General features: G+C 34.4%; 1 protein-coding gene across 4 annotated transcripts in view; it reads right to left on the minus strand.

Moving 5' to 3' along the window:
* Positions 1 to 17,124, minus strand: part of LOC127445881 (microphthalmia-associated transcription factor-like) — a 32,402-nt gene that overhangs the window by 4,805 nt on the left and 10,473 nt on the right. For 2 of the 4 annotated variants that reach the window (XM_051706330.1, XM_051706332.1), the window contains exons 2-8: positions 8,396 to 8,617; positions 7,024 to 7,119; positions 6,720 to 6,831; positions 5,463 to 5,555; positions 4,907 to 4,963; positions 4,554 to 4,629; positions 3,386 to 3,533 (exon numbers count right to left, since the gene is read on the minus strand). In XM_051706330.1, coding sequence (XP_051562290.1) covers positions 3,386 to 3,533; positions 4,554 to 4,629; positions 4,907 to 4,963; positions 5,463 to 5,555; positions 6,720 to 6,831; positions 7,024 to 7,119; positions 8,396 to 8,617 — 804 coding nt within the window. Of the gene's footprint in view, positions 1 to 3,385; positions 3,534 to 4,553; positions 4,630 to 4,906; positions 4,964 to 5,462; positions 5,556 to 6,719; positions 6,832 to 7,023; positions 7,120 to 8,395; positions 8,618 to 9,023; positions 9,142 to 17,124 lie in introns of those variants that run through there. The other 2 variants (XM_051706329.1, XM_051706331.1) reach the window with 2 other exon arrangements.

Raw genomic sequence — 17,124 nt, forward strand, 5'->3', positions numbered from 1 at the left:
AAAAAAAAAAATAAAAAAAATAAAGAGCTTTCTCTAGAAACTCATCAGTCAATCATTGTTTTGAGGAAGGAAGGTTATTCAATGCTTGAAATTTCCAAAAAACTGAAGATTTCATACAAAGGTGTACACTACAGTCTTCAAAGACAAAGGACAACTGGCTCTAACAAGGACAGAAAGAGATGTGGAAGGCTAGATGTACAACTAAACAAGAGGATAAATACATTAGAGTCTCTAGTTTGCGATATAGACACCTCACATGTCCTCAGCTGACAGCTTCATTGAATTTTACCCACTCAACACCAGTTTCATGTACGACAGTAAAGAGAAGACTCAGGAGTGCAGGCCTTATAGGAAGAATTGCAAAGAAAAAGCCACTTTTGAAACAGAAAAACAAAAAGAAAAGGTTAAAGTGGGCAAAGAAACACAGACATTGGACAACAGATAATTGGAAAAGAGTGTTATGGATCTTAACCCCATTGAGCTTTTGTGGGATCAGTTAGAATGTAAGGTACGTGAGAAGTGCCCAACAAGACAGCCACATCTATGGCAAGTGCTACAGGAAGTGTGGGATGAAATGTTACCAGAGTATCTGGACAAACTGACAGCTAGAATGCCAAGAATCTACAAAGCTGTCATTGCTGCACGTGGAGGATTTTTTGTTGAAAAATCTTTGAAGTAGTTTAAGAAGTTCTGAACATTGTTTTCAAATTGTAATAGTAATTTTTCATGTTATTAATGTCCTGACTATACTTTGTGATCAATTGAATGCCACTTTGGTGAATAAAAGTACCAATTTCTTTTCATAAGAGCAGAATCTATACATTAATCCAAACTTTTGCCCGCCATTGTATATTTAATGCATTATAGCTTTATTAAAGTTCAAATAATACAGAAGCAGATCATGTAAATAACTACAAACTCCGAAACTGGCATTCCTCTGTGTGGTCAGCGTCTCTTCTATGAGTTGCGTGAATGCTACGATCTAAGGGGGAGAGACTGAAACTGCACCCGGCTGATGCACACTCTGGCACGGGGATGCTCATCCCTCGAACGCGCGTGCTTGCAGCAGCTAGATTATAACGTGATGGCTCGTGACTTATTGAATCATAATATATGTGTCACTGTGCATTTCTTATCGTGAAGAAATCTGCCAATACGCAGCTTTATTAATAAGAGAGAGTTGGGTATTTTTCTAGTTAAAGATGTATTGAAGTGAACAGAAAGGTGAGAGAGCGTAGACTTCGCCCCAGTATACACTGCAACAAAATACATTTTTGATTTGTTTTTGTTTTGGCTTGTTTTCCAATATAAATATCTAAAACTCCTTTAAAACAACGTACATTTACTTTAGTAGCTATACTGCAGAAGAATTTTTTTTTATCTGAGAATGTTGAATATAATATAAAAAATATTTACAAATACAATAAAAATACAAATATTTTAAAATATCTAAAAATCCTTTAAAAAAAATGCATTCACCTGAGAAGCAGCATATAAGATATTTAGACTTGTTTTATAGAATAGATCTTGAATATAAGTATATTTTGTCTTTACTGCACTCGCAGAAGTATAACCAAGTGAAAAAATACACATATACAAAATACACTTATATTTAAGATACATTCTCTAAAAGCAAGTCTATATATCTTACATGCTTCTTCTCAAGTAAATGTATTTTGTTTTAAGGATTTTTTTTTTATTATTTTGTAAAAAAAAAAATATTTTTCCACTTTTTCACTCAATTTGGAATGCCCAATTCCCAGTGCGCTTTTTTTAAGTCCTCGTGGTCGTGTAGTGATTCGCCTCAATCCGGGTGGTTGAGGATGCATCCCAGATGCCTCCGCGTCTGAGACCATCAACCCACGCATCTTATCACATGGCTTGTTGAGTGAGTTGCTACGGAGACATAGCATGTGTGGAGGCTTCATGCCATCCACCGCGGCATCTGCGCCCAGCTCACCACGCGCCCCACCAAGAATGAACCACATTATAGCGACCACGAGGAGGTTACCCCATGTGACTCTACCCTCCCTAGCAACCGGTCCAATTTGGTTGCTTAGGAGACCTGGCTGGAGTCACTCAGCACACCCTGGGATTCAAACTAGCGAACTCCAGGGGTGGTAGCCAGTGTCTTTTACCAGTGAGTACCCAGGCTCAGTATACCCAGTATTTTTTTCCCCCTTTAATTCAGTGAATGTCATTTAGAGATCTTTTTAAAAGATGATTTTGTCCTCTTTATTGTTAGTAAGCACGTTTAATACAACTTTTTAAGTCAGGGCACAAGATGAATAATCGGTTAAGAGCTAATGATTAACTGTTGCAATAATCACCAAAGAGTCGAATAATCGTTCTAATAATCGTTAGATTAATCGACTATCAAAATAATCGTTAGTTGCAGCCCTATTATTGATTACTTTAATGCTGCCTTTATGTGCTTTTTGGAGCTTCAAAGTTTTGGTCACCATTCATGTGTATTGTATGGACCTACAGAGCTGAAATATTCTTCTAAAAATCTTCATAAATGGTTGTTAAGTGGTTTCTTGCAACATTTCAGCAGCAAATTGACTGAATTTTTGTTTCTCATGATCTTAAAAACCTTTTGATCTAAAGGTTTATGCTTAAATGCTTAAAAAATATTTAAATTGTATTTATTTATTTTTATGTATTTTTAATTGATGATTTGGATTGGATAGTGAAGGAAAAGCAACCAACAAGTGCCCAACTTACATGGGAACTTCTTCAGTACTATTTCATACACTAAGCATCCTGTACTTTAAAGACTTCCTCATTAAATTGGTTAATCTTGACAAAGTGTGACTACTCGGATGAAGCAAAAGTATAAATGCTTTGATTTTTTATTAGTTTAACATTCTTAACATTTTTGGTCACTACACAGTTCCCATACTTCCATTTGTGTTATTTAATTGTTTTGATGATTTTAATATTACTCTAAAAATTTGGAAAAATAATTAAGAAGGAGTACATGTGTCCAAATGTTGTGTATGCAGTGTGTGTGTATGTGTGTGTGTGTGTGTGTGTGTGTGTGTGTGTGTGTGTGTATCTGTGCGTGAAAAGCTGTGTGTGCAAACAGTGGGGCCACTGTGAATCAAACGCCGTGTTTTAAAATGAGGGAAATTCCCCATAATCAATTACTCAAGTGTTACTTTCCAATTTCATGCAGTCAAAGCACTGAGCATACTTTATAAGCTTTCAAAGCAATTTTATGGTCAGTGTTTTGACATTAAACTTCAAAACAGCATTTTTTTTTTCAAAGGACATGTTGAAACATGCTTGACCACAAAAATTTTTAGCATGTGACTAGTTGTCAAGATCTTATAATCAATCACAATCTGTATTGTGAGCTGTTGTTTCTAATGCTGTTTACCTGAATCCGAAGCAGTAGATGTCTATTTGCATGCTCTAATCTCTTGTGCCTGTTCTCCAGCTCTTTTGCTTTATGCTGCTCTTTCTGCAATTTCCTAATATAATCAACGGAAGCCTTCAAAATGGTCCCCTTGTTCCACCTCATGTCCCTGCAAAACAAAGATCCAAAAAGATTACGCTTCCATTAGGCATCTGTGTTTACTAAATTTACACATATGACACACACATATTGGTACACATATACAGTACCATTCCCACAAAAGGTCTTTTGACAATGAACCACACTTAAATTGCATGAATTTCATTGCATTAGATAACAAAATATCAAACCAAGTGGCATTTGAAAGCAAATTATGATATACAATTTCTTCAGAACTAACCTCACTTTTCTTAGCCATTTTTGCAATTACTTTAAACCAAACTGTTTTCAAGGTCATTTTTAGTGGATGTTAAGCCAGTGAGCCTCAAGCCCAGAACACTGGAAGTCTCCAAAAGAAGACTTTATCTACTGCTTTTTTTCTAACCTATTTCTGAGAAATGTTTTGCAGTTAAAAGTGTATTTATGCTATCTTTCTTGTGAAAAAAAAAATCATAAACACTTTAATTATCTCATGCAATGGCATTATTACACATTTAAATTGAGCTTAATGACACTGTGTAAATGAATATGTGAATACAAATATATGTGATTGTAAATGAAAGTTATGTCATTATTACTAAAGACTTTATATAGCTATATATACTGTAAGTTTATATAAAAAGGGCATTTAAAATCCCAGTAACATTTTACAATAAGGTTAACAAACATAATTTGTTTACATTAGTTAACAACATTAGTTAACAAGAACTAACAAAGAACAATACTTATTAAGCATTAAATAAGTTAATGTTAATGTTAATTTCAACATATACTAATACATATTTAAAATGTAAAGTTGTATACATTAACATTAGTTAATGCACTATGAACTAACATGAACTACCAATGAACAATAGTATTTTATTAACTAACATTAACAAAGATTAATCAATAATGTAAACAATATATAGTTAATTGTTTGTTCATGTTACCTAATGCATTAACTAATGCATTAATGGAACTAATGGAACCTTGTTGTAAAGTGTTACCAAAATCTCTTTCTAAACCTTGAAAGCACTGTGAAACTTACGGGTCATTAGACTTGGGAATTAATGTCCCCAGCTCCTTAATTCTATCATTTATATTAAACCGCCGTCTTCGTTCAACTGGAAGGATGGAAAAGAGAATAAAGATATTGTTAGATGAGAATCTGTTATGAGCTCAAATCAAATTAGCTAAATATATTATATAAAGCTCCTTCTTTTACTACTTAAAAGGTCTCCAATAAACAGCTTTTTAACACAGTTCCATTGACTATTGTCATACAAGTGACACTTAGTTTCTTCCAATAAATAAATAAATAAGATTATATGACAGACATTTAAGCAAATATTTAAAATAGCTTTTCATGTAAACAATATTAAATGTGATGATTAGGCTCACTTAGGTTATGGTTGTCCTTCTTTTGTCTCTCTTTTGCCATTGCTCTGACCTCTGCCTCTGCAACACATAATCATATTAACTGTTGAAGCAGCCCATATCTGCAATTATCAGAGACAACTTCACACTTTGAACATCAAAGCTACTTCAGCATTTTAATACAGAGTTCATATTTAAGTTCTACAGTATAAACTCTAGTGTGAAAATGCATTCTATTTTGTTGCTCTGCACTGGAAATTCTTAAAATGTATGTAAAAAAAAAAAACATTGTATTTAGGTGTTAATGCAGGATATTCTACAATCAAGTGTCCATATTGTGTGCATTTTCTTGATCAATTACACAGAGACAATTTTTTACACATTCCAACTATGAATTTGTGAAATATTTAGTTCTTTACTCTAATGTGAATGTAAATGTTATTTCAAATATTAATCTTGTTGAAATTGTTGTAATGTGTTCCAGATCTAAATAAACAGTATAATCACAGTAGATCACTTCAAATACAGGCAAATCTCTTTATACATGCTTATTTTAAAGGCAGAGCAAAGGGAAACATACCTACTGGAAAGCCTTCCTGCCTTTGATAAGAGTCAAATTTGCCACACGGTCCAGGTGTGTCCATAATGTGCATCATGCCAGGTGATGAGGTAACTATTTAATACAATATATCATTGATATTGTGCGTTTGTAACTGCACACAATATGGATACCTTTTACTGATTAGCTTGGCGAGCTTTCAAATGGTAACTTAAAGGAATATTCTGAGTTCAATACAAGTTAAGCTCAAACAACAGCATTTGTGGCATAATGTTGATTACCACAAAAATTGATTTTGACTCGTTTTTCCTTTCATTAAAAAAACAGCAAAAAATCGAGGTTACAGTGAGGAACTTACAATGGATGTGAATGGGGCCAATTTTTGGAGGGTTTAAAAGCATAAATGTGAAGCTTATAGTTTTATACAAGCACTGACATTAATTTTTCTGTTAAAACGTGTGTATTATTTGAGCTATAAATTTGTTTAAATTGTCATTTTTACAGTCGTTTTAGTGTTTACAGTGTTACGTCGTCATGGCAACACAGTTGTTAAATTGGATATAATTTTGCACAGAAAAGGTTTGTAAGCTATTTTATCACACGAAAATCATGTTTGCTTGCATATTGTTTACGTCTTGTGGCTACTTTTGAAACTGTGAGTATTTTAACGTTTACGAACTGGCCCCACTCACTTCTGTTGTAAGTGCCTTCATTGAAAGCGCCTCACTGTAACCCAAATTAAGTTATTTAAGGCCATTTTAAAAGAAAAGTTCACCAAAAAATTACTACCTCTCCGTGATGTTGTTCCGAACCTATTTGATTTTCTTCTGTGGAACACTAAAGGAATAATTTGAGAAATATTCACATATTTTTGACATATAATGAAAGTGAATGGTGACTCTGGGTTGTGAAGTAAAAATAAAAAAATAATTAAAAAACCCCGTTAGCTGCTCCCAATTCAAATACGGCAAATATTTGATTTGGGAGCTGCTAATAGTTGTTGATCAAAGAAGACTTAAGAAGACTTCATATAGTGCTTATTTTGCTTTGACTACTTGGTTTCATAGTGTTATTTGTCCTTTTTGTCACCATTTCATTTCATTACATAGCAAAAATCTGTGTGAAGTTATTTCCTTTTTTTTCCTTTTGTGTTCCATGGAAGACAGAAAATCATACGGGTCTGGAACGACATTAGGGTAAGTAAATAATAACAGAATTTAGATTTTTGAGTAAACTATTCCTTTAATTAAATTTATAGATATAAGAATGTGAGTATACCAGATAATTCCCTTTTGACAGCTAGATTAGATGGGCAGTTGCTAATGGGAACCCCTGATGGAGGAAGAGTGTGATTGCTGTACATGTCCAACAAGTTTCCAGAGAGAGGAATCTGAAAGATGATGAACCACAACCAAAAAGATTCAGGATTTCAGTGATATATGTGCTGAATGCTAAGGTGAAATGGATCTGTAAAACAATTAACATCTTTTTCTTAAATGATAAAAAGTGTTATATATGATATACTGTATATAATTTTAGAATGTGCTATAATGTTTAGCAGTAAAGCTTTTAGGGCTGTTACCGTATTAGTCATTGGAAGTCCTGCATCCATGTAGCCAAGAATGTCATCGTTATAGCTCGATTCCAAACTTATGATGTCTTCAATTACATCGTCCATCTGTACCAAGTGAGACATTATGCAAAACAAGAGCACAATGTGTTTAAATCTGTGTATTGTGTGCTTCACCCAAAAATGAAAATTCTGTCATCATTTACTCACTACTATTATTGTTTCAGACCTGTAGGATTTTCTTTCTTCCTTGGAACACAAAAAGAGATGTTTGGCATCTTCGTCTAAGTTCCAAATAAGAGAAAAAGTCATATGGGTTTGGAACGGCATGAGTGTGAGTTAAAGATGACAGACTTTAAATTTTTGGGTGAACTGTCCCTTTAAGCTTTAATCATATTAAGATTATTAAGCAGTTTTATTATATTATAAAAGTCATTACATGATTTGTCATAACTTGGCTTATGAGAAATGCTGAATTACTTCATGATAGAGACAAAATGCTGAAGAGCTGATATGATAATGGTATGCCATTTTATTAAATGTGAAATCAAAATCTTTATCGAGAAAAGACACCGTGAGCTGTTAATATGCCATGTTCATAGATCTTTCTTACGCCTTCTGTGTTTTTTTGTTGTTGTTTTTTTTCAGGTGACACCTTTGTTTCCTTGAAACCTTTACAGCACACATTCACAGTATTTCAAATGTTGAACTACGGCATTATCAATCATTACAGATAAAGACAGGAACTCAGAGTGAGACACCTGTAAAATATTCGGTTTGGACCGTTCAGTTTGCTTTTTGTGGTTTAACAGGCTTCAGCATGCATTTCAGTAATAAAACTTGACATTGGGTTCTGTAGGTGAAATATTTAAGAATGGAATTTCTGGTGTCTGATACACAAGTGGAATGATTCTTGTGTATAATTTAGGGCTTGACTAGTATTCACAATCACATATGTAATATTCTATATACAGTTTATTGTAATTGCACTTGAATTTCACAGCCAGTGACCATCATGCATTTTCGTTGTATGATCAAGAGTAAATTTGACCTTTTTATAATAACTCCTTTTGTTTTTCAAAAGACAAAAATAATTTAGAAACAGGTTTGGAACGACATGATTATCAGATAATCTGCGTTAAGCACGACTCAATTGAACTGACTAAATTTAGTGAATGTGAATGGATTATTATCCCAAAATGTTTTACCTACACTAATCATGCAATTTAACCTGGAAGTTGCATTCAAAATCCATTTGGCTCATACATCTACAGCATGGACATGACGACGGGCATAAATAGGAGTTTCTCATTCTCATTTCGCATCCTTGGAAATAGTATGCTGTGTTGGAATCCTGTCACTGTCACTGTCACTTTGTATCTACCTCTTTCTCACAGTTGAGGGTGAGAAGGGCCATAGGGCTATGGGGAGCACTGGTTCCTGGTCCAGGTGGCATGCCGTGCTCTGGTGGCTGGCTGGAACCAGGCCCTGTGCTGGCCTGTTGGCTTAGCTTGGCTCCCAGCGCACTGGACAGGTAATGCTTCACCTGCTGCCTCTGGCTCTGCTGAAGGTGATACTTAGCGGGGTTCTCCAGGTGGGACTGCAACTGAACGAGAAAGAGGTGGTGCCAATATAGTCAGGCAGACATTTAGACACATACTAATGCCACATGCTGTGGCACATATGCTATCGGCGCATTTGATTCTTGGCCTATACGTTTGTCTGGATAGACTGCATAGATAATAGCCTATTTTATATTTAAAAAAAAAAAAAAAATTAAGATATAGAGATAGACCCCTTTCCAAATGTGTTGCATACAGGAAATCAAGTGTCACATGCTTTCTGTGTATAAATATTTCATTAATGCTATAAAAGGCACATTAGTCAGTTCAGGATAAAAACGGTAATTGCTAGAAAAAAAAAATCAATCAACGTCACAATGTACTAAAACCTAATTTTATATATAACTGCAAACAGTCTGAAAATAATTAATAAACAGAATCTTGTCTCACCTGGTAGTGACTGTACTCAAGCATTTCCAACATGTTAAAAAAAGACTAATTACTTGTTAACTACTGTAAATATTCCCTTTATGGATTCAGTTTGTAATGTGCAAGAACTGACCAGTCGTCTTGGCAAGATGAAGATATCAATGCCAAAGAAAAGAGAGAAAGCGTATTTAAGGGATGGGAGGGTAACTTGCTCTTCTCATATTATTTTTCTACCCAAACTATGAATTTATGCCTTTATAGAGTTCATTTGACGTCACCATTCCAATTTCACAAAAGGCTCTTTGAATTGATGGGTTACTAGTGTCTAAACTGAAACTGGCTTACGGCTAACTAACGTTTCATCTTTAGTTCCACTCAAACTGCATAAAACATTGTTTGTTCTCAGCATCCGGCATACAATCACTAGCACTGTTAGTCTAAAAACAAGACAGTTTAAGATAGAGTTGTCTCTGAAATGTTAAAGGGGAAAGATAAGCAAGAGGTTTCAGTAGCCTGATGGGATACTGGCAACTGTATTCTTAATAAAAGTTGCACACTTATGCACATGCATATACGCACAAACAAATCCACATGCACAGTTAATATCTGGCTGAACCTGTTGATAATTAGGACTTATAAAACCACAAGTAAAAGCAGAGATTTCTGTTGTCTAAAAAAAAGACCTGTGGGATTTACTGTTTGTTATGACAACAATACTTTAATCCTCAACGGATCACTCTAAATAACAAAACCACTTCTCGAGGTACATTAGTAGATTATTTTGTATTGGTACATTTTTTTTCCTTAAATGGAAATGAACATTCTCTTATTATTTACTCACCCTCATGTCATCTCTGACATGTATGACTTTCTTCCTTCTGCAGAACACAAACAAAGATATTTAGAAAACTATTTCAGCTCTGTAGGTCCTTTCAATGCAAGTGAATTATGGCCAGAACTTTGAAGCTCCAGAAATCACATAAAGGCAGCAGAAAAATAAATCCTTCATTTAATATGTCTTCTGAAGCAATGCAATGATAGGTGTGGGTGAGAAACAGATCAATGTTTAAATCCTTTTTTACTATAAATCTTCACTTTCACTTTCAGAATGGGAAAGTGAAAGTGGAGATTTATGGTAAAAAAAGGACTTAAATATTGATCTGTATCTCACCCACACCTATCATATCACTTCTAAAGATATATATTAAACCACTGGAGTTGTATGGATTATTTTATGCTGCCTTTATGTGCTTTTTGGAGCGTCATATTTCTGGCCACCATTCACTTGCATTGTATGGACCTACGAGCTGAAATATTCTTCTATGAGGGTGAGCAAATGATGAGAGAATTTTCATTTCTGGGTGAATTGTCCTTAGTCACTTGCATATATCTAGCACAACACAATATACATATACAGTATATAAGATGATGAAAATGACTGGTGAAGACAAAGCATTAGCTCAAGAAAATACATGTAAATGTAAAAAATAACAACCCTAAGCAAAACTGCATGGGAATGGATAGTTAAAATACTGCAAATGGTGTAATTGTTTAATCGTTCTCATTTATAGTAGATTTTTTAAAATTATATAACCTAGTTATGTGTGTTTATTTATCCAAGTTATCCAAAATTGTTTATACATGCCGATGGCGTGTTTTAAAAAAAGGGCGGAACGCTCTATAAAAAATTAACATGCATTTCTTACCAGCCTCAGGTATTAATTCTTGAACAGATTTCCTAATTTAATTCCATTACACCAATGAGTTGTTTAACTGTTGTTTAACCAGTTGAATAGCCAAAAATGGGCATTGAATAAAAGAGTCTCTCTGATGAACAGTTAAATAGTTGTCATTCTACACCCTTATGACTTTCTGTCTTTCACTGAACACAAAAAAGAAAGATAGAAAGAAAGAAAGAAAGAAAGAAAGAAAGAAAAAGAAAAAAATCACACTTCTTCTCACCATATATAATGAAAGTTATTAGTGATTCTGGGCTGTCAAGCTCCAAAAAACACCATAAAACTATTATGAACTATTCCTTCACACTGTATTCCCTGTACATATTGAAGAGACTTCCAAAAAACTGAAGAAAAAAAGGCATTCAACATATATTAATTTACATACATTCAAGGGCGTTGATTCCAGGGGGGATGGGGGTGAGGTAACCCCCCAATAATCAAAACAAGCAAGTATAACCCCACAATATTTATATCATGATCAATGGAAACATGTAAATGCTTCACACTACTACCCCCCCCCCCCCAATGTTCAAGCCAAATCTATGCCCTTGCATACATTTGTAAGTAATCATAGTTGAGATCAAATCTCCACTAATGTTATAGCTGAATCAACTGTCTTCTGTAAACACAGCTTTGAAGGATATCAAATATTGTATAATTTGTGCAGCTCTATTGCAAGTTGATTTATTCAAAAGGATATCTATTTGCTGTGTTCATTTAAGAGAACGTTCATCAGTTTTATGAAATGTGTTAATCATTTACTGAATGATTGCCATTAACAAAAGTACTTGATCCTGTATTCTGTGCATTTAAATGATAGAAGTGGTAGCCTGTTTGAATATGTAAATAATAACAACCTAAACTTCCTAAATACTCACTTGTTACTATGGGCATGTAATACAACAGTATTAAAGTGCTTACTATGGTATTATTAACAATTATCTAACCTTTCATGGTAAAATCACTAGTTAGTCAATCCTCTTAGCCAAAGTTTTTATTTTCATCAAAAAAAGCAGATAGTATTCCAAACCGGACCTTTGACTTCCCATGCCTTTTTTTTCCTAAGCACTTTCAACCCCCCACCCTATTCCCTTTTAAATGTTATCATAGTCCTTTGATTGTTTTAAAAAAGCTAAAATGTTGTTCCTAAGGCAAACAGAGGGGTAATTCAGAAATCCCTGCAATGAGGACCTCACATTATCAGTCCTAGCACATGTACGGCTAAGATCCACACTAAATCCCTGACTGCTCTGAGGGTTTCTAGCCTTAATGCATTTTACATTTAAGATACAAAATGAATATGCATTTGTTTATGTTGCTCACCACACTACACTGACTCAATTATAAATATATGAAGCATTTTAAACGATTTATCTTATGGCATGCTTTCGAAAACAGACAAGCGTAAACAAATGAACTAGCTTAATAGATATTATTACCATTTGTAAGTTATGGATCCTTTTCTACATAATGATACCACGAGACATGTACATGTTGGAAAAATAAAATTTCCCTTCTGGTAAACTATAGGGACTATATGTGCCACCACAAAGCGCTGGTTGTTTTCAAGAGTCCGTGTAGCATAGGAAATAATCAGAATCACAGTGGGTTTTTAATGGACATATGGATTAAAACAGATACCGGACATATGCAGAACATGTACAAATGGAAATGTTGCTGAATAGTCTAAAGGGAGCATCAGTAACATGACATTTTGACTGACATGGAATGATTTTTATTAGTTTTTTTCATTTTCATTAGAGGAGGGAATTACAGAATGAATGCAGAGAAAATTATATTAGTTACAGCTGATTATGCATCAGATGTTAGGGCATTCATTTCCCTTTCACTACACATTTTTAGGCTTTGGTTCTGTGTAAATAAAATACTGCTCCAGAGCTGCTTTGCTGTTGTAATGACACTCAGCACACATAAATCAACGCAAAGTCACTGTGCAGTGTAAAGGTGTCTATAAATCAACATAATCACATTTATATAAAATACACATCGTAAAATGAGTCACGCTTGGGATCTGTAGACAGAAGGGTGCTACATAGACTGTACCCTCTGGACCACAAAGACCTTAAAGAATATTAATACTCTCTCTTTGTTCTTAGAGTGTAAGGGAAAGTCTTTGTTCTTTTCTTTACTATCATTGGTACCTTCATCCTTTGGCCCCAAACCTTTGAGTCCAGTAAATAGCTCCTGTTAAAGAGAAGCAGTATTCTCTAAATGCCTACAGCTACTGTGTCTGTGGACAGATTCATAAATTCTGTGTAGGAATAAGGTTTATCATCTACACACAGGAGAATAATTGAGGAAGTTGATAGTCAATACTCAGTGGTGTCCTTGAGGGGTTTGTGACATTTTGTTGATGATTCAAGATAGTTAGAATGCTATATTCTCTGCCGCTGTTCATTAAAATAATTCAACCACCCATAGCTTAACTGTTAATCAAAGATACTTTTTATACGATGTTTTTATGACAAGAGACGTATTGTAAACTCAAACATGACAGCTTTGTTAAGGTGCCTCAGGAACAAGAGGTCTTAAATGCACAATCTCTCAGAATTTAGAAGGCACTTTGAAGCAAGATGCTATATTAAATGTTGTACAACTAGGCCTTTATGACAAATTCAAGGGACGTTCAGACTAAACACATTCTTGCATTAAAAAAAGCAGGACACGGCGTAACGAATGGAACAGAATCCAGGTGCCTAAAGACGGGCTTAGATTCCATAGACCCCCCCCCCCCCAATATTTATACCATGATCAATGGAAACATGTAAATTCTTCATACTGTAAACCCCCCAATGTTCAAGCAAAATCTACGCCCTTCCTTGCTTATAAATTGAAACTGCATCTTAAAAGCTACCGTGATTACACAGAAAACTGACATGCTGCTTTTGAATGTTCATGTACCCTGAAATCGACCCCATTCTGCCAAGTTACTGACATGCATATCTAACGAATTACTTACAATCCCCTAGAAGACTTAATTTTTTTTTTTCATCAATTTGAACGTTTTTACCTTTCCCTGTGGCGCTATAGCACGTCACACAATTGATAGTGTCGCATGAACATTTTCCAAGACACGAGCTTGGGTCCCATGGAAACCAGGAAGTAATTGTGTTCACAAAAACAATGGTGAGTGCGAGTTGTAGGTTGCATTTTAGCTCAAAATTTTTATTTTTACTCCATTGATTATGATTATGTTAGATTTATGGTTGGGGTTAGGGTTAGGACATAGATTTAATCAAATATGCATTCCTGTTGGCTGTATTACATTATTTACAATTAAAACTATAACTTGCTTTTGGTGCTACCCCCATGGACATTTCACCTAGAAACTGGTAAACAGTACTTCCAGTTTTGGCCACTGGTGGCAGGGTGTTTGAATTTCAGTAATTCCTGTTGTCAAATTTAGTTGGGTCAGTCTGTAAAAACACAGTGCATACTATAACAGTTCTCCAAACGAAGAACTGTTCTCCAAACAAACCAAACTTTTCTCCAAACGAACCAAACTTTTCTCCAAACGAACCAAACTTTTACGTCAAATGGACTTTGGGTCCACATCAAAGGATCTAATGTGAAAGCACCCTATACAAATTTCAAAGGCAAAACAGAAAGGTTAAAGGATAAATGCTTGCCTATTTTAAAGGGGTTAGTGGTCAATCGTTGTTTGCCAGAATTTAATAGGCTTGTTTAATACTTCTTTTATGAATGAATGACTGAATGAAGACACTGACACTGCATTGCAGACCACAGCAGTCAACTATAAGCACAAATATATGGATTATCAGAAGGTATACAATCGGAGATATACACACTGAAACTATACTAAGTACACATATTTAAAACACTTTAACAGACTGTGCATTCTATAATAAACACTTTGAACCTAAAAGTCTAAAAGCAATGCAAACCAACTATATTTGTAGTAGGAAAGTCTAGTTCATTTTTAAAATAACTGATTCATGATGTTTGATTTACTACTCCTAAATATGGACTATGACAACTAGGAAGCTAGTGTGTCCATGAGTAAATGAGTAAAAAAAAAAATTTAAAAAAATTAAAAAAAAATGTTCAAAATACCTTTCGTGCCACACCAAACTTTGCTGACAAACTGATTAGTAGCCATAAGCTTATAGTAAATTTGTCCTTTTATGTCAACTTAAAAGACCATAAAAGTCAACTAAGGGGTCAAAGTTCAGGCAACTGATGTGGCGTTAAAATGGTCAGAGTAGGAACAGAAGAATTAACTGAACCACACACAAAATGTGCATGACCAATATCCAATATCTTGTTTAAGACAACAGATGCTTTGTGTGTGAGAGACTTGAGTTTTTTGTCTGATACTGACAGACTCACAGTCACGCAATTGCAAGGTATCTCTTACTAAATTATTTTCAGCGTTGATTTTCAGCATGATTGGGGGGAACAAATCATCCCCTTCACAGCATTCACCTAACACCACCCACCCCCCGCCAAAACTTAGCCAATGATATTGAGTGACCCTAAAAAGATTTTGGACACTTAAGGCCCACTTTAAAAATGTATGAATGTCATTGCATTAGCAATATATAAAAACAAGTTTGAAAATGGAGTAGAAAAAATATATATTTTTAATCTATTATTTATAATTGTTAATTTATTATTTAGATAATACTTTACAATAAGTTTAACATTCATGAACACATTTAGTTAACATGAATTGACAATGAATAATACTTTTACAGCATTGATAAATTACTTTAAAATTTGTATACAATAATATTAATGAATTAATTATGAATTAACATGAACTAATTAATTAATTAATTTTTAATTAATTCTTTTTAATAATTAATTATATTTATTTATCACACATTATACATTTGCACATATACAGTGAAATTCTTTTTTTCACATATCCCAGCTAAGCTGGGGTCAGAGTGCAGGGTCACGCAATTGCAAGGTATAGCAATGAACAAAAGTATATTTATAAACTACCATTAACTAAGACTAATAAATGGTTAAAAAATCATTGTTAGTTAACGATACCTAACTATTAACAAATAGAACCTTATTGTACATTTTTACCTGTACTAATTAAAAACATAAAGACCAAATCATTGCATATTATCCTGTTGCTGATATGTGTTGGGGGGTTCAAGAAAATGTAGCATGCCTAAAGCTTACTGTGACCAGACCTTTAGTGGAACATGTGCACAGGTAATGTGATGAACTGTGGTTACACTGCTAGGACAATGAAATGAAACTTTTTAATGCATCCACAACAACAACCAAATTTCTTAACCTTAAAAAAATGTAATTGCAAAAATGACAAATATAGTTTGTTTGTAAGAAAAAGTATGCCATAATTTGATGCAGATGTGAATTAGTTTGATATTTTGTTATCTAATGCAATGAAATTCATGAATTTTTAAGTGTGGCTTAAGTGTTCAAATACTTTATGGGGCCACTGGTATGTTTGAGTGTGTGTGTGTGTGTGTTAGTGTATGATTACAGTACATGCATTACAGGACTAGGTTTATCTGCATGCCTCAGGGCAGTGCACTACCATTTGCTCTTTGTGAAGAGACATTAACATTGTGCATAGAGAGCCATGTTGATGACGGGGCTTGAAACAAAAGAGCAGCTTTTTCTCCAGCCACATTCATGCAATGTGCTTTTGGGCCTGTGGCAAGAGGCATTAAAGAGAATGTACCAACACTGAACCAGAATATGAATCACTGAACATTTTATATTTTACAAAATGCACTTGCTTTAGTGAGAGACAATACTGCTTATGTTTGCAGCTGGGCTAATGTCCCTAGTTAAGTCTGATATAAATTAGGCTAATTATGAGTCTGAGACAGACTGGTTATGACAGCTGGGGAGGCTAGGGCAGAACTGAATACACTGTGTACCATAATGTGGGTGTTGAGAGCACAAATATTTGTCACGGTGTCAGAGGTCAGAGAGGCCACACAGGCCAAAAAGAGAATAAATGATGCCTTTTAGTCAGACATATAGAAATAAAAGGCAATTAGTCACTCTTATGAAACTACATAATGCATTGCTCACAAATCTAAGATTGTCCTGCTGATCTGAATGCAGACAGCCTCATAGTTAATGAGGGCAATGTCAGCTAGGAGACCTCTAACAATCATAGACAACATTTAGAAAAACCCTTGTTTTGTCAGTGTTGAGCTAACATAATAAGCAAATAACGAGAGGGTAAAATAAGAAGGTAGATTAGAATAATAATTTCAAATACATAATAGCTTAAACGAAGGCATTAATATATGTTAATACAATATACTAGAGGTCAACCAATAGTGGATTTTGCTGATATGATAAGGTGGTGGAAAAGGCCGATAACTGATTAATTGGCCGAT

This window comes from Myxocyprinus asiaticus, chromosome 9 (assembly GCF_019703515.2).
Source record: "Myxocyprinus asiaticus isolate MX2 ecotype Aquarium Trade chromosome 9, UBuf_Myxa_2, whole genome shotgun sequence".
NCBI classification, from domain to species: domain Eukaryota; kingdom Metazoa; phylum Chordata; class Actinopteri; order Cypriniformes; family Catostomidae; genus Myxocyprinus; species Myxocyprinus asiaticus.